This window comes from Pseudoliparis swirei, chromosome 3 (genome assembly GCF_029220125.1).
Source record: "Pseudoliparis swirei isolate HS2019 ecotype Mariana Trench chromosome 3, NWPU_hadal_v1, whole genome shotgun sequence".
NCBI lineage: Eukaryota > Metazoa > Chordata > Actinopteri > Perciformes > Liparidae > Pseudoliparis > Pseudoliparis swirei.
The window spans coordinates 5245755-5271612 of record NC_079390.1 but is presented as its reverse complement, the minus strand read 5'-3'; the positions used below and the strand labels follow the sequence as shown (position 1 = coordinate 5271612).

Here is a 25858-nt window from a genome sequence, read left to right as displayed (position 1 = left end):
AACGAACGTCCACTAGATATAGCTTGAACATTTTTCTATAATATATGTTTTACCGGTATTTACTATAAATATTGTATTTCCGTTGCCCTGGTGCGAACGCGCGCGCGCATTTGAGGTATTACGGTAACGTGATGTAGGCGTGCTTGGAGTTTGGAATGTACCATTTTGCCAACACACCGGGAAGAATCGTGTTGTGACAGCGGAGTATCAACCCGGCGGGGGCAGACGGTAAGTCGAAATCCTCAGCCCTTCATTGATGTATTTTAAATTGAATATACAACAGTGAGATAGAGCATCATTTGTGTTTTAAACATGCGCAGGCCCAACTGAACGAGCCGTGAACATCAATGCACTAGCAAACGTGAGATTATCACCCTGGAAATGCAGGTTGTACCATCATCAACATATCGTCAGTTAGCGCATCATAGCTTACCTCTGCGATTAATTTAGCTAACGTAGCTAACGTCATCGTCTGGCAGGAGATGAGCACAAGACAGCTTTATCGGCTCGTCACTCTCGTTTGGTGAGTCGGTTTCTAACGTGCACACAATCCTGGGATGAAGCTCGGTGGCCCGGGGTAACCGTCCGCGTTAGCTTCGCCTCCTGCTAGTGCTTTTTTAAAGTCGTGACTGACGGTGTCAGGACTGATGGTGTTTCAGCCCCCCGGCCTAACGGGATCGTTGACCGTCTCCGGGCTGCTCTTCATCTCCGGGCTACCAGCGAAATTCGGTTTACAAGCTGAGTTAGTTCGCCGTATGTTTGGGCCTTGAGCTGCTGCCCGGAAATGATGGTCCAATTCCGCAATTGAAGATTTCATGATACGATAGATAATTTCTAGGGGTTAAAATGTCAAATATTGCAACCCCCAAAATTGTATTCCTCACAGTCATATTTGTGGTGTACAGCTATTTAATATATATTGTTTAATATTTAGTTTAATTCTTAGTCCAGTTCTAACGTGAGCTTCACAAAGGGGATGTATGATCATATCAGTAACCCCTCAATCAATAAGCAATGAGCCGTTATACGTTCTAGTAGCCATTTAATTATAGATGTTGTATTTGATTGTGAGTATCTCTGATCTGAAAAGGCTCATTTATTCTGTCTCTTTGGTTCCAGGTAATCACCTAGTTGTTTCATCTTGGATCAACAATGGCCTTCAGCAAGGGATATCGCATCTACCACAAGCTGGACCCACCTCCCTACAGTGTCATCGTGGAAACTAGGAGCCGGGAAGAATGCCTCATGTTTGAATCTGGGGCTGTCGCCGTTCTGTGTAAGAGCTCTTGTTTGATTGCACTCTAAAGAGAGATAAGGGACACGGCATTTACTTTCATTTGATGGATGTTATTCGGTGCTATGATTATGTCGCAGGCTGTATTTACCTTTTAAGGTTTGAAGGAGAGCACTCCCAACCTTTTTCATACATTGCTGTTTGTCTTCTAGCGGCGGCCGAGAAGGATGCCATTAAAAACTCATATGCCAAGATTCTTGATGCCTACGGCATCCTGGGCGTCCTCCGCCTAAACCTGGGTAAGCTACAGACACATCTTCTCTTTTCATTGCTCAGTGTTGCAGACATTTCGTGGCTGCAGTCCAGATTCTGACCATTGTGACTTTGAAGGCCCTGTTTTCTTTTCTTGGTCTTCTTACTTCTAAGCTGCTTTCTCCTGCCCTTGCACATGACCTTGAAGGCTCTTGTTATCACAACAAGGGGGAAAAGCTGCATACAACATTGAAGCTCAGTCTTAAAGATGACTGAGATTTGACTGGCTGGTGATTTTCCTTATAAGGAGTGGCACAAAAGTTTAATTAACTGTTTATTGTCCAGTCCTTTAGGCCTTAGGTTTTATTGTCTCCTTTCTTAATGCAATGTTCCAGATCTATTAACATACTGCTTGCTTTTATCTTTACAAGCGTCTTTGGGTTTCTAAGCTTATTTGAGTGGGAAGAAAAGTGCTATATATATTCGAAGTAGTATTATTATTATTATTTCCATGCATTTTTGTCATGCTCATGTCCCTTTCTTTTTTGGCATACTCCCCTTAGGTGACGCCATGCTCCACAGTCTGGTGGTTGTGACCGGATGCAGCTCTGTGGGGAAGGTGCAGGATTCTGAGGTGTTCAGGGTCACGCAGACAGACTTCATATCGCTGAAGAACGATTCAGGAGATGAGGACCGCATCGCCGAAGTGCGAAAGGTCTTGAACTCGGGACACTTCTACTTTGCCTGGTCTGCCACTGGTGTCAGCATGGACTTAAGTCTCAATGCACATCGCAGGATCCTAGAGGACACGACAGATAACCGCTTCTTTTGGTAAAAGCATGACACGATTACTGTTCCCTGGTTAAAAGGAGATTAATAGGCATGTGTTTGGCTTTAACAATCTCTGAAATAGTGCATATGGACTAAATCAATGTTCCGCATTCTGCACACTCCTTCTGTTGAAATTTCTGCTGAATGTGTGATATGGGGGCTGTGTGATTTGCAACTTAAGTGTGAAGATTCACTGTTCGTACTGAATTTATTCTGTGTGTTTTAATCTCGTGGGTCTTGCTTTAAACAATAGGAACCAATCTCTGCACCTGCACCTGAAACACTACGGAGTGAACTGTGACGACTGGCTGTTGAGGCTGATGTGCGGCGGCGTGGAGATCAGGACCATCTACGCAGGACACAAACAGGCCAAGGCGTGCATCTTCTCCCGCCTCAGCTCGGAGCGGGCCGGCACACGATTCAACGTCCGAGGGACAAATGACGACGGACAGGTGGCCAACTTTGTGGAGACTGAACAGGTGACCGCTTTATTGGATCTCCCTTGGGGTCAGTTTGATAACATGGTTCTATCCGATCTTATATGCTCTGTGCCTGGTCACATGACCTTGGATAATACAGCCTGTTCAAACACTGGTTATCTATCGACTGGTGAGGCGCAAACCTGATCCAACCTTGGGGTGAAACACTGTTCCTCTCGCATTTTGTGCCCTCACTGTGGAATGACATTGTTTGAATAAAATGTATTATAGATTCATAGGTAACATTAAACCCTGGCATGAAAACCAGCAGGGTGATAATAATGCTGATATCTCAGCACACTGATTTATTGGTCTAAAGCCTTTCAGTCCAATCAGTATTTTGCTTTTATTGCCGAGTCAGCACATTATCAGAAGACAAAATGTATATCTGAAAATGCAAGCTTACTTCCTGGTTCTCTTCATTGTAGGAAATGGCTTTGTTTCATTTTATAGTTCCCGTTTCAGGAAACAAACACACAGCTGTCTGTTTGGCAGAATAACTGGAACTTCTACAATTGTAGCTGCACCAATAGTTTCCTATAATAAAAAAAATTACCATACAGGTTATTCAACATCTCTGTAGAAGTCTAAATAGAAATTGGACATATTTGTAGCGGAAATTGCAGGGTTTTTGTGTGAGAAGATTTTGTACTGTCAGGTGTTCTGGTTATTTTGGCCAGCCCCTGTAGTGTTGACAGCTTTTCGTCATGCTGATAAATGATTTCAGCCTCAAAAATGTGTCATTAGCAAAGTGCCAAAAGATGTAGCTCCTCGACATATGACACGATTTCTCCTTGAGAATAATTTAAGTATTTTTAATTCCATATCTTTTTAACAGTGTATAAAGGCTATATTACGTTCCATTTATGTTCTTTCAATCCTTCTGTAACAATACTGTAGGTTTTATTATAGGTGGTTTTAATACAGTGTATTTACAGCTTGTATTTCTTTCACATTGCAAATGAGCTGAACCAAACATTCCTCTTGTTTTGGACAGGTTATTTTCCTGGATGACAGAGCCTCATCCTTCATCCAGATCCGTGGGTCCATTCCTCTTTTCTGGGAGCAGCCAGGAATCCAGGTAATGGAAATTAAATCCATCCTATGAAGCCAGCATCGACTCGTGGCCGTGAGGGTTTCTTATATTTATACCCACATGGTATGAAAATCCTAAAGCAGCTTTCATGTTTGTGTCAAAGTCCTGCCCGTTCTCTAAATACTGCCGTTGCAGATCAGGCTCAATCAGACCCAGTTGATTACACACTGTAAGTGTAACCTCTGAACTCTGATGAGGCCTATGGGGAGCTCTTGCCAAACACTTTTTATTAAAATACTCTGTATTTGGCATATTTGGGGACTGAAACTTCTCCCTGTAATTACACTAGATATCTTTTAACCTAGTTTTAACACATTTTGTCCATGCTGTGTTCAGAAAAAGTCCATTAAGGGTGTTTTGTTGCACCTGAATGAGAATCGGCACCGTAATTGGATGGATGACAACCCGCACCTGGTATAATCTTCTTCTTTTTTTAGCTCTTGCTGGTGCTGGGGCTTTCATTCTGCAGTTAGGGCTTTCTCTGTGCAATGCCAAAGGGGGGGAAACCAAGGCAATTCCATTCTGAATTGTTACCCAGTACCTCTCCTGTGGAGATATAAAGCACGGACTAGGATCACCCATTGAATGCATGCCATAAACATGCTGCTGCCCTTGTCCTGACATTGCACAGATTGGTGGATTAGATCAGACGTGGGGGAGGTCAGTGGTAGATATAGTGGTTGGTAAAGGGCCTTTTTCTGTTTCCCTCAGCTCCCAGACTTCTTTGGTCAGGTGAGAGCCTGGTCTGAAAACATCCCCTCACCACTTCCTACTTAAGCTGATGTTATTCCTTTAGGAAACTGGATAGGTGTACAATTGACAATCTGGAACAAAAATTGCTAAATCTCTTCGAGGGTTAAGAGAAGCCAAGTCTATATTGGTCACCTACCGATGTCTACGATTTGTTCAAAACACAGGGTTGTGGGCTCAGGGTTGTTTTCAGACAGAACTTCAGTCTTCCTGCTTTTAAGATGCACTATTTTAGCTCTTATTCCCCTCTACCCACTGTGGCTTTGTCGGCTTAATCGTCCCTTTCCATACTAGTTTCAGTTTTATTCTGAAGCAGAGTTATTGATCTCGGCAGAGTTAGTTTACATTAGAACCAGTGGTGAATTACAATACTGAGGACAATGTTAATTATTAAAGTGGTAGGGTTGCCCCCCTCTTGGTCTATTAGAGTCCTGGTTGATTATGCAATCTTAGTTTATCATTATTTTATGGTTGTTTTGGGAAAAAGACCATAAGTGGAATATGATCGCATGTGGCACCACAATGTCATTTACCAAAATGCTCTGTACTTTAAGCAGTATTAAATTGAAAGAAATCCTAAACATTTAAACATGTAATAAATCAATGACGGATTCAGATATCTAATGAATTGGTTGAGGAACGTCTATGATTAACAGACGAGGACAAACCTTGTAAGTTGCGTGATATATGTAACCTTTGTGCATTTAATACTTTTAGCTTTAAGCAATCAAAGTCAGAACTTGAGTTCACAAATTACCCTCCGGGTGTCGTCTGTCACAGTTGGGTGGGAGTAAGATGTGGTACGGTTTTGGTCCACGCTGAGCAGCTGTAACCTGAGCCACAGGAAGTTATTAAATATGCAAAGCGCTCCCGCACAACAGTAGAAAGAGTAAGTGAGGAGTGACAAAATGGCAGCAGCAGGGAGCAAAATGATGAGCATCGCATGCCAAAACCAAACCTCCCCAAACTGGCATATGCAGAGACAATGCAGTGGTAGTAATCAATCTGACTGGCTTAGACCCACAATGCATCTGTGTTGCTTTTTGACCAGAAGGAGAAAAAGGTGGCAGATATTGAGTGCTGCAGGAGGGATGATGACATTTAGATGTTGCTCTTTTTGGTTAATGACATGCCATTAGAGACGGGATGAGAAGAACTTTTAGAAAGCGAGAGATTGAGAAAAAAATGCGCTGTAATGCGCTTTGGTGTTTCTCGGGATTCAGTCGCCACCCGTATTCTTTCAAAATGATAAAATATATAGCGAGACTAAAAGGCAAGCATGGAGGTAAAAGGCAACCCAAAAAAATGGATTAAAAGTCGCAAGAAAGGTGACGGGCACGGGTTCTCTCCGCTGCTCGGTGTCTTCGTATGAACACATGTCCTTTGGCTGCGTTGCCCTGTCGTCCGTATTTTCTTTCTTTTCTTCACCATGAAGGTCTCGTTTACACACATCCAAAAATGCCTTCACAACTTCACCTCTAGGTTTTCTAGTCATCTGCAATGTGTGTGTCTGTGTCTGTGTGTGTGTGTCTGTGTGTGTGTGCGCAACTTTGCTTTTCCGGGTTTGATTCTCAGTGAAGAACAGGGTGACTCGTGTCTCTTTTGTGTCTTTTCTGGCTGTCTCTGACCTGCAGGTCGGTTCTCATCGCGTCAAACTCTCGAGGGGATTTGAGGCGAACGCGCCAGCATTCGAAAGGTAATTGAAATGTTCTGCGTGTACATAAATGTTAAGAATGTGTAGCTGCGACTTACAATCGTGTTACATTCATAAGGAGAAATTCAGGGTTAAGTGTCTTGCTCAAGGACGCATCGACTAGGGTGGGGATTGAACCTCCGACCCCCTGATTGAAAGACGGACCTGCTATAACCACTGACCCGCAGTCGCCCCCAACATCCTCCAGAGTTGGTGTTTTCCTTCGGGACACGGAAGTCCCCCTCCACAATGCAGACCCTCCACCTCTAGTCACTGGGGCACACCTTGATGGCACCACGTCTGGCTCCTCCCACATGAACGTTCCTCGGTCATCAGTCTCAGAGCAGCCAATGAGTTCAAGGCAACATGATGCTGGAAAATATATGAAGTGGTTCTCTAATTTCTAGATATCTTGGACTTTTAAGGATTGACAGCTGAGCCCAGATATCAACTCCCCCCCACCCCCTTTGCTTTGCTTTTTAGCACCCTGAACATGTCGAGACGAGCACGTCAGATGGGACACCGATCATATCTTGAAACAAATGAATCATTTTCTCACACCAATGCATCTCGTCTTTCTCGGCATCTCCCCAAATCGGGACGTGTGACTCATCCTTTTTTTGTTTTTGTTTTTGCATATCGTCGGTTTCTGCAGTGACGAGACGTCTGTGTTGAAATTCCTAAGACAGTACAAAGCTAACAAGAACATGTTTTTATAAACCCCAACAGCAGCCCGGGTCCTCCACTCTCTCTGCCGCTCCATCTATTCCTGCAGTGTATTTCACCAGCTTGTCCAAAGGCCCGTTATTATCCAAGTGTCTCTTCTTTGTCTTTACAAACACACGCCTCCCCATCATATACATAGTTATATTTCCTATTTTAGGGAGCGAATCTAACTGCTGAAGAAATATGCATTTAAATACAAATACGTAAAAAGACCTATTGTGCTTTTTACAATAATATTTCCCTGCTTACTCCAAAAATGAAGCCTGAATCCACATTTTTGTTGTCGTTGCCGGTGTGCCAAATCCCGTTCAAAGTCATGTTCATTCCTTTACCGCACATGTACAAGTAACAGTTTGTCAAAAGAAACGTGATAGCGGCTTGTCACCGTTGTGCCTCGGTATTGTGTCTCTGATATATGAACCGAGGCTGCAGCGTCCATTGTGTGTAATTAACAAGCTTAAGCATGGAGACTTTAATGTGTTCTGATAATTGTTGGAATGTATGCAGTATTAGTCTGTGAGGACATTTCAATGCTCATGATGCGATTTGTATATTTGTTGTCCAGACACTTCACTGCACTGCGGAGGCTGTACGGTAAACAAGTGATCATCAACCTGCTCGGGGGCAAGGAAGGGGAGCACATGCTCAGCAAAGCTTTTCAGGTGAGAACAGAGATTCTCATGTCCCTTTTTTACACAGACACGAACCACAAGACATTTATCAGATACTCCTCACAAAGAGGATCTAGTCCAAAACAACACCGGCAGCAAATGGCGAGCATCAAAACCGATTCTTATCCCAATGAATGTACCTTGAGCTCGTCGGGTCACATTTCCCTTTTTTGTGTCACAAAAACGTTACATTGATTAATCTTAAAGGCTCCTTCTGGTTGGTCATATCCAGAAATGCTGTCTCCTCCAGTGTGGATTTAAGTGCACAAGAAAAGAAAAATGCAGGGCGTCTTTTAATTTTCCCTCTGTATGTGAAACACTGTGGTTCCTTCGCCGTGGGCCGTCGCCGGTCTTATCTGTAATGTCAATCTTTTCATTGAGGTAACACACTTGATAGTATTTCCAGCGGTCAACTGAGCCCTGTTTTTTAAAACATTAGCTTCATGTTCACGGACTACAATCAAAAGGTTTCCTTAGAACTCATTACCTTCGCATTGAAAATGCGGAAGGTTATGTTTTTATCGCCGTGTATTTATTACCTTCGCATTGAAAATGCCGGAAGGTTATGTTTTGATCGCCGTGTATTTATTTATTTATTTATTTGTATGCGTGTTATTCGCAAAACTCAAAAAGTATTGAACCGAATCGCATGAAATTTGGTGGGATGATTGTTTATTATCCGGGGACCAGTTGATTAGATTTTGGGATCGATCGGGTCAAAGGTCAAGGTCAAAGGTCATGAACAGGTCAAATCTTCTTGAATCACATGGAATTTGGTGGGATGATTGGTTATTATCCGGGGACCATTTGATTAGATTTTGGGATCAATCGGGTCAAAGGTCAAGGTCATGAAAAGGTCAAAATCTTCTTTTTACCATAGCACGGTCAATTTTTATCCAATTGGCATGCAACTAATGCCAAAATGTTCATAATTCAATGCCCAATCTTGTGAAATGAGAAGGTATGCGCTCTACTGAGTGCCTGTTCTAGTTGGGTTTGCATTATTGACTTAGCAGGAAACAGGAAACACACCAACATGTTTTGCATCAGTTCAAACTTCTTCTCCTCTCTCTCTCTCTCACTCTCTCACTCTCAGAGTCACCTGAAGGCATCGGAGCACATATCAGCCGTGAAGATGGTGAACTTTGACTACCATCAAAATGTGAAGGGGGGCAAAGCGGACAAACTCCACAGTGTCCTCAAACCCTACCTCAACAAGTTCATCGAGGAGTGCGGCTTCTTCTACTACTCTGCAGAGACGGGCATCGTCAGGTGAGGAACTAGGTCAAAGACATGCATTACATAGTAGTAAATGTCATCATTGTTATCCATCCGTAACATTACAACATTGTGTCTGTTTAGGACTCAAGGTGGGACCATTAGGACCAACTGCCTGGACTGTTTGGATCGAACCAACAGTGTCCAGGCCTTCTTTGCCCTTGAGGTAATAGTCTTAAGCAGAATGCTCTTGTTACCTTCGCATTGAAAATGCGGAAGGTAATGTTTTGATTGCTGTGTATTTATTTATTTATTTATTTGTATGCGTGTTATTCGCATAAGTAAAAAAGTATTAAACCGAAACGCATGAAATTTGGTCGGATGATTGGTTATTATCCGGGGACCATTTGATTAGATTTTGGGATTGATTGGGTCAAAGGTCAAGGTCATGAAAAGGTCATGAAAAGGTCAACATATTCTTTTTACCATAGCGCGGTCAATTTTTATCCAATTGGCATGCAACTAATGCCAAAATGTTCATAATTCAATGCCCAATCTTGTGATATGCGAAGGTATGCGCTCTACCGAGTGCCCGTTCTAGTTTATTTATTTGTATGCGTGTTACTCGCATAACACAAAAAGTATTGAACCGAATCGCATGAAATTTGGTGGGATGATTGGTTATTATCCGGGGACCATTTGATTAGATTTTGGGATCGATCAGGTCAAATGTCAAGGTCATGAAAAGGTCAAAATCTTCTTGAATCGCATGACATTTGGTGGGATGAATGGTTATTATCCGGGGACCATTTGATTAGATTTTGGGATCGATCGGGTCAAAGGTCAAGGTCATGAAAAGGTCAACATCTTCTTTTTACCATAGCACGGTCAATTTCTATCCAATTGGCATGCAACTAATGCCAAAATGTTCATAATTCAATGCCTAATCTTGTGATATGCGAAGGTATGCGCTCTACCGAGTGCCCGTTCTAGTTTTTGTTATGAAATAGCATTCGGCGTTCTTCCGTCAAAGTCCATTGTCTTTTAATATTGATGATCATAGTCTTAAACCCCCCCCCCCCCCCCCTGTTCCTCACCAGATGCTGCCAAAGCAACTGGAGGAAATGGGACTGACGGAGAAACCCCAGCTGGTCGCCAGGTTCCAGGAGGTCTTCCGGACCATGTGGTCTGCCAACGGAGACTCCGTCAGTAAGATCTATGCGGGCACTGGCGCCCTGGATGGCAAGGCCAAGGTACACAAAAAGAGACACACAAAATACACACAACAAATACAAGTTCACAGTAATTCACAGTTTCATCATGGAGGCATCATATTAAGGCACAGCAGGTTATCACAGCTGCATTTGATGAAGGATTTCAGGTTTGATTGATTTCAGCCCGTTATGGTCTCGCTCCGCCTGCTGGGGAGATGAAGAAGTGCATGACAGCGTTTGATAAAAGCAAATTCAGCAAAACCACAGTATGGAATCTGTTGTATTTTTAGTTATTTGGTTTATATTTGTCTTCTCGTGAAGCAAGAGGGACTTAGAAGTTGAATTATGGTTTTGGGCTTGGATATTTACATCGTCACTCTGGAAAAAGACAATCTAGATAAACACTGATACACAATATATGGCAAGATTTCCAGATGTGTGTATGTTTTCCCCCAATAATTAAACGTCTGCTTAAAGAAATGGACCACATTCTGGCAATGTACAGTAAAGGTGAACCAACTGTGGATCTAAAATGTGATACCTTTTCAAATGAGATCTAGAACCATAAATAACACTTAAGATAATGTGCAGGTGTTGCAGTGACAGAGTTCATCTTCTCTGTGTGCTTCACTCTCTAAACTCTTGTGTGATATCTCTTTTTGCCGTCCTCTGGACCTCCCTACTTCTGTGGTAAGTGAATAAGGCAGTCCATGTTGTTTTTGAGCTGTGGGTCTATTTCTGGTGAATTGTTTATCTCAGTGTCTGTTGGTTTGATGAGGATGATGATGATGAGGATGCTGGGATAGTTGGGACCTCTTTATTTAAAAACAATACAAAACAAATCTTTTATTTCCCTTCAGGTATGTGATGCATACTGTTTTGACCAGGAAACTCTCAAAAGCTCCAGAAATTTGTTTCCAAAGATCCAAATTCAAAATTAGTCATTTTTCATTTCGAATAATGTCACGACCATTCACTTTGTTTTGATTTTTGCCTGCATCATCGAGTTACATCTGCTTACTCTTGATTGGATGAACTCGGAGGAATCAATAAAAAAAGATCACCATGTCGCATGTTGCACATCAATCAGTGATTTTTATTTTTACGGTTTTGATTCTTCCCGGTTCGTTAAAAATGACTCTGATCGGCCTCATGTGCTCCTCCTTTTCTTCTCTTCTGCGGTTGGAGTGGGAAGTACACTTTTTTTTTTCACATCAACTAAGCGAGTGCCTAATATCATTTTTGTATTATCTTTTTTGCGACTGTAGGCGGGAAAGCTCAAAGATGGCGCTCGTTCCGTGACGAGGACCATCCAGAACAACTTCTTCGACAGCTCGAAGCAGGAGGCCATCGACATCCTGAGGCTGGGCTCCACGCTCAACAGTGATTTGGCGGATAAGGCTCGGGCCTTGCTCACTACTTCCAGTCTTTACAGTAAAATCTTTACAACATATGACATATATTATTTTATCAATGTCAACGGATCACATCTTTATTAACCCTCCTGTTACCTTTCGGGTCAATTTGACCCCATTCAATGTTTAATGTCGGTGTTCTTTGGGGTCAATTTGACCCCAGGCTGTTTTTCACTGTGTCAAACATATAAGAAATATCAACTGTTTTATATATTTAAAGGGCTATTTAGGTAGTCAACAAACAAACATAAAGTACCTCACACTTAAACTTGGGAAACAATATTAATTCTAATAATTTTCTGGAGGTTCTAATTGCTGGGGTCAAATTGACCCCGAGGGTAAAATATGTTAGTAAATGTGAAGGTAACAGGAGGGTTAAAAAAAAGTACATTTGAATAATGTTACAAATGCAACGTTTTTGCTCCTTTTACATTTTTTCAGCGTGAATATTTTATATTTCTTCTGCTACATCGTGGAGGAGTTGTTTAGACCTGTAGCCCTGTTAGGAGGATAGAAGGGTTTGTCTGCGTCGCTGTAATCTCCATGTGTCACAGCTCTCTGTCCCGGTGAGATTAATGCTGACCGACTGCTCTGCTAGAATTATCTGTTGGAGCACTGGTTAACCCGCCCTTCTCTCCCTTCTCTCCCTCCCTGCTCACAATCTTAGTCACTGAGCCCATCTTACAATCAGGTATAGTAACTGACGCAGCAGATGGATCTTTTCATCCCCCGTCACATCGCTGTCCTCTCATTTTGTGTTTGCTCCTCCCATTATTGTTCATTCATTTATTATCGTACCTGTTTTAGTCGTGGTTGAACCCTCTCCCTTGTCTGTTCCACATCATCAGGCTTTTGCAATAGTGATTCTCAAGAATGCTGAATTTTGCAATTAAATGTAACATTCAATTCAGTTTATTATGTTTAGCCCAATATCACAAATTATGAATTTGCATAAACGGGCTTTACAATCTGTACCTATAGGACATCCCTGTCCCAGGACCTCACATCGGATTAGGAAAAACCCATTCACGGGGAAACATCATTTTGAGTGGAAATTTATAGACAGGAATGAACCATGGTTTGATTTATTTTGAATGTTATCTGTATTTATGTATTTCAACCAGAGCTCTGGTTTGTGTCCTTTATCCCACGATCCCCGTGTTTTTCGGACGTCGTTTCAGTCTCCCTCTGTTGTATTTGGATGTTCTCCCTTTAGGTTCGATGAGATTGTTCACCATTTTTTGTTTTGTTTGTTTTGCCCGCCTGCCTTCCTGCAGACACACACCATGTTACTCTCTAATCACACTTCTCCTCCCCTCTGCAGCCTCCCCGAGGGTATTGCTGGGAATGTGTCAGAACCACCATAAATACACGAGGCCCAAGCAGATCCGAGTGGGCGTCGGCACCTGGAATGTCAACGGGGGGAAACAGTTTCGCAGCATCGCTTTCCGCAACCAGACGCTCAACGACTGGCTGTTGGACGCTCCAAAGAAGGCCGGGCATCCCGAGTTCCAGGGTACGTCGGTGATTATTCACCTGCACACTGGTGGTAAATGTCATGTCTGGAAGTTATGTTTGAGAGGCGTTTCTATCAGAACGTCTAAACAAAATATCTCAGATGCTATTTGTTAAATCTCTGGTTTAAAGAATGTTTATGTGCCAGACTATTTCTTGGCCAGGGTCGGTATCTTTGAGTGTCTACTGGCAAGAATTCAGGAAGTTACTGAATGATTTCTATATTTCAGGGTTATTTACTTCATGAGGTCCAGGGAGCTAAATGTTTTTTTCTCTTGACATTGTTCAAACTGAACATTTTCTAGGTGGATGCATTTACCTGAACAAGAATAAATATTCACTCTACTGCTCACAACATTCTATTACGTGAAGATATAATAATATTTTTTATCAGACATGTGTTGACGGTTGTGTATTCTTTTTCTTGACAGATAGCAAAGCAAACCCCATCGATATCTTTGCCATCGGCTTTGAGGAAATGGTTGAACTCAATGCCGGAAATATCGTCAGTGCCAGGTACGTGTGCAAGATTCCAGCTTCCGATTATTTGGTGTTTTCTTTTTCTGCATTATTATGACAGACATTTCTGTTTTTTTCTCAGCACTACAAACCAGAAACTTTGGGCGGCGGAGCTGCAAAAGAACTTGTCGCGGGACCACAAGTACGTGCTGCTTGCTTCAGAGCAGCTGGTGGGCGTGTGCCTGTTCGTCTTCATCCGCCCGCAGCACGCCCCCTTCATCCGGTAAGAGCTGTGCACCGCGTCACGAGACACCTGTCGACTTATTGACAAATCAACTCATGCATTCAATATTTTTTTCCCAGGGATGTTGCCGTGGATACTGTGAAAACCGGGATGGGCGGGGCTACGGGCAATAAAGGAGGCGTGGCCATCCGCCTGCTCTTCCACACCACCAGCATCTGCTTCGTCTGCTCCCACTTTGCCGCCGGCCAGTCGCAGGTCAAGGAGAGGAACGACGACTACAGCGAGATCACGCGCAGACTCACCTTCCCCATGGTAATATACATTTTAAAAAACACGACCATCGACGCGTGATTCTGCAAACATATTTTTTGCGTGACTGAAGGATAACCGCGTCTGTCTTCTTGTCCTCGACAGGGTCGTCTGCTCTACTCGCACGACTACGTTTTCTGGTGCGGAGACTTTAACTATCGAATCAGCCTGCCCAACGAGGAAGTCAAAGAGCTAATCAAGCAGCAGAACTGGGATGCCTTGACAGTTGGGGACCAGTTGGTGGACCAGAAGAATGCTGGTTTGGTACGACCCGCATACAGCCCTAACAACTTTCACTTCCTCTCAACATTGAGCCCGTTTTATAGCGCGTACTAAAGCAGACAAAACTTCTTCAACAGGTGTTCCGAGGTTTTATCGAGGGGAAGTTAGATTTTGCTCCCACCTATAAGTATGACCTCTTCTCAGAAGATTATGACACCAGTGAGAAGTGCCGCACACCAGCCTGGACCGACCGCATCCTCTGGAAGAGGAGGAAGTGGAACTTTAATATGACAGGTACGCTGCAGAGCCACTGCAGATAAATCGAACCAACCGAAATACTTGGAAGCTTCGATTGTTGCCTATTATTATTGTTCTTTCTTTTTTCTCCTCCGCTTTGTGCCCGCGTCCTGCTCACACTGGTCCGGGTTCTTTTCATAAAAATGACCGGCCCACTGTAGATTATCTCTGGCTCGTTATGAGTTATTCTCAGATGGATACCGCTGATTGTTGTTTGAGTGGATGCAGGTGTGTTTGTGTTTTGAAGGGCAACAGTCGACGAGACAATCTCAATCCATGCCCAATGTTGAGCTTTTGTTTTGAAGGGCAACGGCCAAGAATCAGCGAGTCGCCGATAATCTTGGCCGTTGCGCAGGTCCAAGAGTAAACTGTTTACCGTGTAACCTAAACATTTACACAATGTATTTACACAAGGCCTTTCAACATGTATTTATTAATGACTTAGTTTTATGTCCTTGTACTTTGAACTTGTGTATAAGTTCTCAATAAATGTCTTTATGTATTTCCTCCTGCGCCCCACCTGTAGTACCACTGCCACTGGGTTAAATGCACAGACCAATTTTCCCTTATGTATGTAGAAATATACAATATTTTTTTTTAGATTGTGTTTGTGACATTGAACATGACGCACTAGAAAAAACTGAAAGTTATACTCTACTTGGCGATGGGAAAGAATTTTAGTGTGTTCTCGCCACATCAAAAAAGTGTAATTTATATGCATCTGTGCATGTTTTGCAGTCGAGGAGATGAACGTCGTGGGATCAGCTTCTACATCAGGGGACAATGACGACGATCCCGATAACCCCTGGAGTCCGGGCACTCTGAAGTACTACGGCAGGGCTGAGCTCAAGACCTCCGACCACAGGTAAATAACAAGATCTATCTGTTGTAGCTTTCACCACAACAGTGTAGTTTGCTGCATTTCCTTCTCATGTCACATCTTTGTTTTGTTGTCTCGCTGATCTCGTGGTGAAATAGAACAATGTTGCAAACGAGTATATTTTAGTTTCTCTTTAATCAAACGTCGCCCTCCTCGATGTCTCCCGTCTTTCTTCAGACCCGTGGTGTCGATCATCGACGTCGACATCCTGGAGGTCGACTCGGAGGCGCGACACCAGGTCTACAAAGAGGTCATTGCCCAACAGGGGCCTCCAGACGGCACCATCCTGGTGTCGCTCTGCTCCTCCGGCCCCGACGACTACTTCGACGACGCTCTCATCGACGAGCTGCTGGACAAGTTTGCTAATTTCGGAGAGGTCATCCTCATCAGGTGAGCTTAAAAAACCAGACGGGGGGGAGGGGGGGGGGACGTGCACCACCTCCAGACGGTGAGACTGCATTGACCGTTTGACTGTTTACGCAGATTTGTGGAGGAGAAGATGTGGGTGACTTTCCTGGAAGGTTACTCTGCTCTTGCTGCTCTGTCTCTCAGCGCTTCCACTGTAAGTCATCACTGATTGTATTAATGACTTCTAAGCTAGACAAGTGTTCCATAAGTCTTAACATTCATATTATCAAATTAGATCTTGTGTGTATACCCGATATCTACTGTCTGCTTGTCTGTGGTCAACATTGTAGGTCCTTGGCAAAATGATGGACATCCGTCTGAAGAGTCCAGGCTGGATCAGGAGTCTGGAGGAGGAGATGAGTGTGGATAGAATCTGTGGCAGCATCCCCACCTCGGCCAGCTCCACCCTCCTCGCCGAGGACACGGACATTGGCGATGATGATTACGATATGGAAGGTGAGGGATGAAGGCAAATCAATCCCAATGCTTATCTTCAGAGATCTCAGTTTTATAATCGGCACCGCTGAGAAACTCTACGCGGATAACCAATTACATGAATTCCTGCTTTCAATTACCAGGGGATGTGGACGAGGAGGTGGAGGAGATCCTTCCCCAGCACCTTCAGCCCGGAGCAGGCTCAGGGCCCGGATCCTCCCCGCTCCCCTCCCCCCGCAGCAGTCCCTGTAACTCACCTACCCACGGGGAACCCGTTGCCCCCGGCAGGTCGAGTCGTGGACAGCCCTCCCGGCCATCACATGGTATGTATAACTTGCGCGTCTTGACACACACACACACACACACACACACACACCTGGAATCAGGTTGCTGAAAGTACAGTCCATGAAACAAGCTCACGCTCCGGTCTCCGCCTGCTGCAATATAAACTATAATTATGTTCTGCTTGTAATGCCCTGAAGAAGAGTTAAGCCCATCGTCACCGAGGAGAGAAATTCCAGGTAAAATGTGGGTTGTGATGATGTAACGAGCGATGTTTAGTGTTAGAGGGTGGTGTAGCGTGTCTTCCAGTAAACGACGTGTTTCCTTTTGAAACATGTGTGTATGATGTGTTATTTGAAGGTGTGCAGTGTTTCAGAAATCTAGGCGCTCCTGGCTCTAAATATGTGTGATGTGGGGAAATGTATTTTCCTGTAGTGAGTGACGTTCTCACGGCGTCCAAACTGGGCAGTTACAAATGTCCCGTAAAAAAAAAAAAAAATGCTAATTCTCATTTGCACCTCTTTTTTTTTTCCCATGTAGGGCCTCCTGTTGACTTCCAGCCTGGTGCCCCCACATCATGGGAGCCCAAACGCCCTCCTCCCCCCCGCCCCCACGCCCCTCCAGCCAGACCAGCACCTCCTCAACGCCCCCCGCCACCTTCAGGTAATTCAATTTAATTCTTATTTTTACTTTTTAATTTAAAATATTTTGTTTCCTCTGTTTATTTAGAATGTTAGTATTAGTATTTAGTATTGTTATTGGGTTTTTTGTTGTTATTTTTATCTTTTATTTTTATTAATGCTCTCATGTGCATCAGCTGCTGTGATCCTGAAATTTCCCCACTGTGGGACTAATAAAGGAATATCTTATCTCATCTTATTATCTAATCTTATCTTAGCTTAGCATCAACGTTAACCTCGTCTACAGTTGGTTCAAGCTCAATCTTCTGACATGTTAATCGCACGAGTATAGCGTCACTTCAAGCCAAATACAGTCACACATTCGAAGTGTCCTTAGTGTGTACTTAATTTAGGTGTTAACATTTTCACCTTCATCCCACTGCTTCTCCTCATTCCTGAAGGAGGCATGAGCCCTCTGCCAGTTAGAAAGTACTCGGGTAAAGTGATGAGCGTTGAACCGAACACTGATTGTGCGACGCCGACCTCAACATGACGACGACCCTCGCCTCCACGCGGCTGGATGTACACGACAGTAGGCCGTCGTTGTGTTTCGGCTTCGGCTTTTCAGCTCGTTAAAACGCGGGACGTTGCCAAAACATCCACCCGAATCAATTTCACATTTCAAATTTGGTGGAATTAGGTCATGGGGTCGATGAGTCGTGTTTGAGTTAAGACAACGACTCCTGGATTATGGGATTTTTCAAATGCTGAGTGAGCATTTCATTCAAGTTCTAAACGCAGTGCTTCTTATGCATCGTCACAATCATTTCACATAATATGTGATTTTGGTCAATTCTAAAATGTAGCTAGCTTTGCAGGAGCAGTCTCCTCGTGGTGTATTTGTGAGTAATGTAAACGTGTCAACGTGTGACTAACTAGCCGAGACATTGCCCTAGGTAGTGTTGTCTTTATTTGTATTTATTTTACATGGCAGTTGCTGGTAAGTGATGATGTGTTTTATTTCTGTTTTTTTTCTCTTGAAATACTCTTTCCCCTCTTTGACTTGAAGACTGTGGCGAGTTTCCCAGCCCTCTGTTTGGTAGGAGGGGCAGTGAAGGTAACTGGCCAGGAGGTGTGTCTTTAAAAAAAAGAGCTGATCCCAGTAGTCTTACACCCAGTCATCAATGCTCTTTGGACATTGATGGTTCACCTTTGACCAATTCTTCATCATCGGGGGCCATCTTCGTCTTTTGTATGAGTGCAAGAGAGACGTGTTGCTAGCCTGCGGTTGAAAAAAGGCATTTTTCTATGGGTTTTTTTACGGTGTGAAAGTAGGTAGTGCAAGGGAGGATATGCATCATAATACATAACAGAGGACTTTAATCCCATTTTAATCAGGAGTCATGCAGTAGACCATCTGACTGAAGTGTTTGCACGGAGCAGTGAACTGGATGTCTCGCGTGTGCGCTCTGTCATTATGTTCCAAACAAATAATGATTTGGTGACCACAGTGTTTTCAAAACTGAGGAGCTACCGTGAGTCAAAGGAAAATCCCTTTGGCCCACACGTGAACCGGTCTTAAAGTCACCTCGGCGCCAGTAATCCACCGTGATCACTGGGGAATTCCTCCTGAGGCAGCAGCTACAGTAGATATTCAGACGTCACTGCTCCGCTGCATCACTACCGGCATTCGCTATTCTTCGTGCTTCTTGTCGCGTGTTTTCCCGTGAGGAACACTCGCTTCCTTCGACCGGTCGTCCACTTTGTGTGTAACACTCGTGTGGTTTTGGTTTCTCTTCGTGCCGTAAAGGACCAAAGAGCCCCGCTCTCCCTCGGCCAGAGGCAGCTGTAGGTGAGTGCCGCAAAGCATGACGACGCCTCTACTGTTTTTTTTTGCATTCGTCCCATGAACGCTCGTCTTTCTGGGACTGGCTCGGAGTGATGGGAGGCGGAGCTTATCCCTGTCCGTCTCCTGTAAGCCATGTGTAATGTGTTTATGCCCTGATACAAAATAACCCTTCTCAGGGCGGAGCATAGGGACTGGTTGCGTAGCCCATTTCTTCACCTGACCCGTGTGTGTGTGTGTGTGTGTGTGTGTGTGTGTGTGGCATGCCTCTCCTGCAGCTCAGGAATGACTGACTGAGTCATTATTAGTTCAGTCTACCATCGGGTGGGTTTGCAGTGCTCTCGTGTGTAACTTTAGTACCAAGACGACTAAAACGTGTCTTCATCCTCTCGATTGAGCCTCACGTCTCCCTGAACGCTCCTCCTATTCCTCACATCGCTCATCTCACATGATGAATACAGAATAGTACGACACTAGTTTTCTGTTGCTGATGCAGCCGGTTTGTCCGTCTTGACCTTTTCAGCTCGAGGCCAGGTAGCGGTGGGAGCTTCTGGACCCGGAGGTGCTCCCAGACCCGTAAGTTTACAACTATTCAAAAAATATTCATAAGAAGTTTTGACCTGTCTTTTGACAATTTATTCACCAATTCTGTTAATTTCTCTCTATTAATTTTTTGCCCTCTGTCATCCAGAATATCCCTCCCCGGGCGGGGGTGATCAGTATGCCCCCTCAGTCTCGCCAACTACCTCCCTCTCACCCTGGAGCGCCCAGGCCCATCCAAGAGGTGCATCCCGGGGCCCCTCGGCCCATCACAGACACCCACCCTGGAGCCCCGCGACCTGTGCCCTGTGGCCAGGTCAAACCCACCGACCTGCCTCTGAGTAAGGAAATGTGTTTTTACAGATTATAAACACGAGAATGTTGTTTTTTCTTTTTTTTTTCTTCATTTTTTAAAATTTATTATTATGCATTTACAGATGTCTTTAAGAAAATGTATGATGACACTCATTTTAGTTCTACATATTTAGAGCAAGAAATGTAAAACATAGGATGAACCACAACAAAAAGAGAAAGAATGAAACAAAAAGAAAACAATGTATAACTAGGGAGTGATATATTCTCTATTGTACGTTCATTGATTTATGAAAATAAAATCCGGCCCATGAGGTGTTACGATGCTGTTATCTTCTCCATGTTGTCAATGTCCACTGTAACGTCCATCCATGTATTCAGAGGAGGACTTTTAGTGATAACCATTTCCTTCAGAGTCTTTTTGCCACCAGAAGTACATTTATTAGATATTTGTCTCTTTTTGACAAATATCTGGTAAATACATGGTCTTACTTTCCAAAAGTATTTCACCCTCAACAGTATGTGACTCGAGAATGTTTTTAATGTGATGCAACGAATTTAAGCCTGAACTTGTCCCCGTTTCCTCGCCCAGGTCCCCCTCCCTCAGGACCGTCTCCTACAGAGCCCCCTGCAGCGAGACCCCAGGTTCCATTCCCCATGCAGGCCCCCATGCAGGCACCCATGCAGGCACCCATGCAGGCACCCATGCAGGCCCCTATGCAGGCCCCCATGCAGGCACCCATGCAGGCCCCCATGCAGGCACCCATGCAGGCCCCATGCAGGCAACCATGCAGGCACCCATGCAGCCCCAACCCGCCACCCCTACAGCTCAGTCCCAACCCCCACCACCGATGCACCCCACACTTCAAGCTCCCCTCCAGCCTGCGCAAGCTCCCAATGCCGGGCATCCTCCTCCTGCCGCCGCCCCCTCTGCCGGCTCGCCACAAGGTCTAGCGTCTCCTAAGCCGCCGCCACGTTCCCGCTCCTCTCACGTTCTGCCACCCGAAGCTGCCAAGTCTGAGACGGCTGCGCAGGTTGGTGCCAACTCCCCTTTTTTAATTGGATTATTGGAATTTGTACAACTGATCAAACACCAATATCATTATCGATCGAGTACACTGAGATTGTTCTCCTCGAATGTAGTAATGTAATTCTCTAAATCTTCTCATTACCTTCGCATTGAAAATGCGGACGGTAATGTTTTGATCGCCGTGTATTTATTTATTTATTTATTTATTTGTATGCGTGTTACTCGCAGAACTCAAAAAGTATTAAATCGAATTGAAATTTGGTGGGATGATTGGTTATTATCCGGGGACCATTTGATTAGATTTTGGGATCGATCAGGTCAAAGGTCAAGGTCATGACAAGGTCAACATCTTCTTTTTACCATAGCGCGGTCAATTTGTATCCAATTGGCATGCAACTAATGCCAAAATGTTCATAATTCAATACCCAATCTTGTGCCCGTTCTAGTTAGACAATGTATTGCATGCTGAGTTATGACGAGGTGTTGGAGGTGGAGACGGCCTCTTTCTGCTCCTCTGGCTCACATGAGGAGCTTTAGTTGTCTGTGTCATTCTTCCTGCTTTTGTCTCTCTGATACATTTGTCTCTTTCTCACAAGCTGGAGAAGCCCTCAGGGTGACAGGTACTTTATATTAAACCACCTCTTTGTCTCATCCTCCATAGCACAGCAGTCCTGTGCTCTGATGTTATGACCTCTCATACGTTACACCCAGTTACCTCGTCTCTCATTTCGTGATCACTTTTCCTTCCTTTTTTACGTCTTCTCAAAAGATTATTTTAACCAAAGCATTCCTTGTTTTCTGTTGGTCGGTCAAAAAAAATATTCAAACCAGGAACAACATGAGAAAAGAAAAGAAGAAGAAAAAAAACTGATGAAAAAGTGATGTTTAGTTGTTGGCCATTTCCCCCTCACGAGTCCTTTCATATCCGCTCACTGGGGTTCAGGTGTTGGGAGTGAGCACATATGCAATGACATCATAGTTTAATTTGATATTTCATTCATTTGTATTAGAGTTGGTGTTGGTATGTGATCCATAGATCAGTTGTCAGCAGTAGTCGGTGTATGTGTCAGTGTTTTTCACCACTTGTAAGAAACCTTATGTGTAAATACGCAACTGTTTGTTTACAATAGATATCTTGAAACTTTGATCTCAGCTAAAGAAATAAGATCATAAAAAAATTAACTTATAATCCTTTTTAAGTTAGTAAAACACAAATTAGACCACGGTTCATATTTTCACACGGCATATGTTGTGACGGCTGACTGTGTTGTCTTTGTTCCTCCTCAGACCAATGGACTGAATGGAATCCAAGGAGAAGCACAATGGATGCCCGGCACCTTCGAAACACCCGCTTCTGATTTCTCCTCCTCCTCCTCCTCCTCGTCGTCCTCCTGGCACAGCACCCAGTCTCTGACCAGAGGCTCCTCTCTGCGTGCCCCCCCCTCTGTTCCCGCGTTCACGTGTGCGTCCTCCAGCGCTCTCCCTCCATCCTTCCCTCTGCAGCCCTCCGCTCGGTCAGTCGACTCGTCGTCGTCGTCGTCCGCCGCCCCGTCGCAATTCGCCTCCTCCTCCTCCTCCTCCCTGCTTCCGCCTCCTCCGGTCCAGTCTCGTAGCCGCTCGCAGGAGACGCTGCACGCCTCTCCCTGCCCCCTCCCTCCCGACCCGCTCCCAGCCCGACCGAGCAGCACCAACCCCTTCACGGGCCCGCTGCCGCAGCATCGGCACCGCTCGCTCACGCCGGACTTCAGCGCCCATCGCCCCGCGTCTGCTTTCACTCCCCCGCTCATCCTCACCCCGGCTCCAGCCCCGACTGCTGCCCCCGCCTTCCAGCTCCAAAGGAGCTCGTCCCCGTTCGGTCCGTCATCCACGTTCCCCCCCGCCCCGTCGCCGGCCCCCTCCTTGCCCCTGGCGCCAGCCTCCTCCCTTCCGCCTGGCCTCGCACCGCGTCGCCAGCCACCTCCCCCGACCCGGCGGTGGGTCACTTTCGATAATGATTTGGATTTTAAACCTCCCACCAGAACGCCGCAGGCTCCCGCCGTCCCCTCCAGTTCCCTCGCGTCCCAAACGCAGCCCTCCATCTCCGCGTTTGACTCCGAGCCCGACTGGTTATCCTCGGTCCCTTCGGTGTTCCCAACCCTCCCTCCTGCCATCCCAAGCAGAACTGTGAACAGCAACCCGAAGCCCCCGGAGGGACCCGGCGACGACGATCACTCGTAATATGTAAAGGGCATATCCAGATATGTATAGATCCATGATAAATGTGTATATGTGTGTGTGTACAAAAGGACAATAATTAAAAGTATAGACCGACCCCCCCCCCCCCGCTGAATCACAGGCACGGTGTTGCGTCTCGAGCAGAAGTGTCCGGGCCCAAGCGTAACCACGGAGATGTGTGCGCGTTCCCTGACAGTAACATTTATTTTAGTAAGAATTGCTCTGACGTTTATTTTAAATCGTGGCAGCAAACACTGTGTCCATATGGTATGGAGTTATATAACGTACATCTATACGCACAAATGATGTGTTTTAATGTGTGCGATATCAAGCGGTTTCTGCGTGGCCGCGCAGCACGCCGACGCGTTCATATCCATCGTTCTGACATCAGAGGGGGATTCTCAGAGTAGCGGGTCATCTTCTAGCTTCTGAGTTTACATATCCGAGAAGGCTATATGCACTGGAGGTTTGGCATTCGCCCCCAACATCGTGTGTTGTACATTTCGTTGTGTTCTTTCGTGTCCGAGGGGGTCCTGATTTCACCAGATCCATTGTGAGCTTGTTGCTTTTTTATCATGAATGTATTTTGTGTTTATGCACCGCGTTGCGTCATCGCCTCCTTGCTGACGCCACGATGTGAACCAGAACAGCACGGGACCGTGTCAGTCGGGCAAAAACATGTTCACTGCCGCAACACCGACCTCATCTCGCCACTTGATAGTCAGACATGTTGCTCTCTCTCTCTCTTTCTCCTCTCTCTCTCTCTCTTTCCCCCTTTTCCTTTTTCTTCCCCCTCTCCCTTGATGGACGATTGTTCCCCAGCTTCTCTCTCTCCATTCATTCATTCAGCCATCACTCGTTAAGCTTAGCTGAATATATTTTGTAGCGCTATATCAAAACCTATACATCGTGATTGTGTATTAAAAAAAAGTTATGTTTTGGACATGGAAGCGACTCCTCGCTAGATGTGCGTGCGCTCGTGTGTGTGTGATGGCCGTAACAGTGACTTGCACAATGTGACGGACGCACCGGTTCTGCTCTCGCTTGTATTCTCGCTGATGGCAGAGGGACAGAAGTGAGAGACTGAAGAGATGGACGTTCCACAGCCGCCGCGTTTTGAGCCTCCTTGATTTGATCCAAAGCATTTAACCACACTTTTGTAAGATCTGTGTGTGTGTGTGTGTGTGTGTGTGTGTGTGTGTGTGTGTGTGTGTGTGTGTGTGTGTGTGTGTGTGTGTGTGTGTGTGTGTGTGTGTGTGTGTGTGTGTGTGTGTGTGTGTGTGTGTGTGTGTGTGTGTGTGTGTGTGTGTGTGTGTGTGTGTGTGTGTGTGTGTTACGACGATGGTGTGATTTGAGTCCGTGGGCATGGCAGCAATGGCGAGCCACGTATAATAATAATAATAATAAGAGGGCAAAAAAATTTAAATTCAACTTTTTGTTTATTCCGAAAAGCCATGCTTTTTTTAATTTCTACAAACATTTACTCTTAATCTATTGTTGATCCCGTGGTGTGAGGTGTTGTGTTTGAGGTGCATATCGTCTGTTGTGTCGTGTTTGGATGTGTGTGTGTGTGTGTGTGTGTGTGTACAGAGTTAAGAGTGGAACATTTTTCTCCCAGGAAGTCTTTTCTTTGAAGTGTATTCGCTTACAGGTCCTGAACTATCGGCCACTGGATTCAAATGGTTTCCACTGTATTTCCGATCTCCAGCTGGCTGTGGAGTGACCTCGCTGTATGTAAACAATACAAGACAAAGGACTTTTCCACAAAGCACAGTACAAGCTCGAGCGTTAATCGCGACTGGGCCTCGCTGGAGGTCGTGACCTTTCACGAGGCGTGTTCGTTATGCGGAAAAGAGGTGATTGTGTCATTTCCCTTTTCCCCCCCCGCTGCTGTCGAGTTGTGTAGGTCAGCGTCAATGTCGGTGGCAATGATGACGAGCAATAGTTGAGCTAAAATGATCAGCGAGAGTGTAATTCTCCTCCAACGTGACACATGCCAGCATCTGATCAGGTGTTATTCCTCCAACCTTCAGAAATGATGTACCGGCTGAAATGTCTTGAAAGCATTTTAATGTCTAAGTTAAAACATCAGACTCAATAAACTAATGCTTCTGCTATTTGTTTAAACACAAAACATATATATTTGTTCACTGCACTGAACGCATTGGCTGTCTATGGAAGCAAGTGTATCGGCTTGCATTTGCTTTAAATGTCGATCTCTAACGCATTCGTTGTGTTATCCAGATGTGTGCAGTAGATAATGCATCTGCATTAGCGGTAGGGAGCTTTCCAACGCTTTGTGTACTGTCATGTTCAAGATGAGATTTTATAGGAAACACATTGCTCCTTTTGTGAGGTCGGTGTCCCTTTTTATGGTTATAATCCATAGTGAATAAGGAGTCTGTGTTGTTGAACATATTCTGTATGTATTAAAGAGAAAACATGAAACTGCAATTCATGTTAATATCCAACGTTCCATATTTTAAGTGCGATGCTGATTGCACATTTATGTATAAAGCAGTTTATGTTGTATGTATGCAAAAATAAATGGAAGTTGACCCTGACTGTTGATGTCTCTCTTCTCTGACTGCCGACTGACCTTATTACACATCGCAAACAATTATACCTCGACTCAAAATGCTCACGGACATCTGCTGGCCTCTGCT

General features: G+C 44.8%; 1 protein-coding gene across 12 annotated transcripts; it reads left to right on the top strand.

The window, feature by feature from the left end:
• Positions 1–143: 143 nt before the first annotated feature.
• synj1 (synaptojanin 1) lies at positions 144–25756 on the top strand. 12 transcript variants are annotated; one of them, XM_056439970.1, is made up of 33 exons: positions 444–523; positions 1120–1276; positions 1447–1533; positions 2050–2317; positions 2571–2796; positions 3794–3877; positions 4229–4306; positions 6277–6338; positions 7627–7723; positions 8829–9004; positions 9095–9176; positions 10051–10203; positions 11433–11598; positions 12247–12270; positions 12904–13095; positions 13526–13610; positions 13696–13836; positions 13917–14109; positions 14212–14370; positions 14466–14622; positions 15364–15490; positions 15683–15895; positions 15989–16067; positions 16204–16369; positions 16492–16671; positions 17171–17293; positions 19061–19102; positions 19620–19672; positions 19788–19977; positions 20541–20683; positions 20731–20982; positions 21575–21598; positions 22266–22352. In XM_056439970.1, the coding sequence occupies exons 2-32, from the start codon at positions 1153–1155 to the stop codon at positions 21593–21595; spliced, it is 4143 nt and encodes a 1380-aa protein (XP_056295945.1). In that variant the 5' UTR covers positions 444–523; positions 1120–1152; the 3' UTR covers positions 21596–21598; positions 22266–22352. The 12 variants fall into 12 exon arrangements, with proteins under 12 accessions (XP_056295875.1, XP_056295953.1, XP_056295945.1 ...); XM_056439900.1 differs by lacking the exons at positions 444–523; positions 21575–21598 and adding an exon at positions 144–228 and having other exon boundaries at positions 22266–25756; XM_056439909.1 differs by lacking the exon at positions 21575–21598 and having other exon boundaries at positions 11442–11598; positions 22266–25756.
• The last annotated feature ends 102 nt before the right edge of the window (positions 25757–25858 follow it).

Bases quoted from the DNA above. Each gene is read 5' to 3' on its own strand.
- synj1 (XM_056439900.1), top strand. From the start codon at position 1,153: ATGGCCTTCAGCAAGGGATATCGCATCTACCACAAGCTGGACCCACCT. The intron at 13,096-13,525 runs GTACGTCGGTGA...TTTTCTTGACAG, and splicing joins CGGGCATCCCGAGTTCCAGG to ATAGCAAAGCAAACCCCATC. The intron at 19,978-20,540 runs GTAAGGAAATGT...TTCCTCGCCCAG, and splicing joins ACCCACCGACCTGCCTCTGA to GTCCCCCTCCCTCAGGACCG.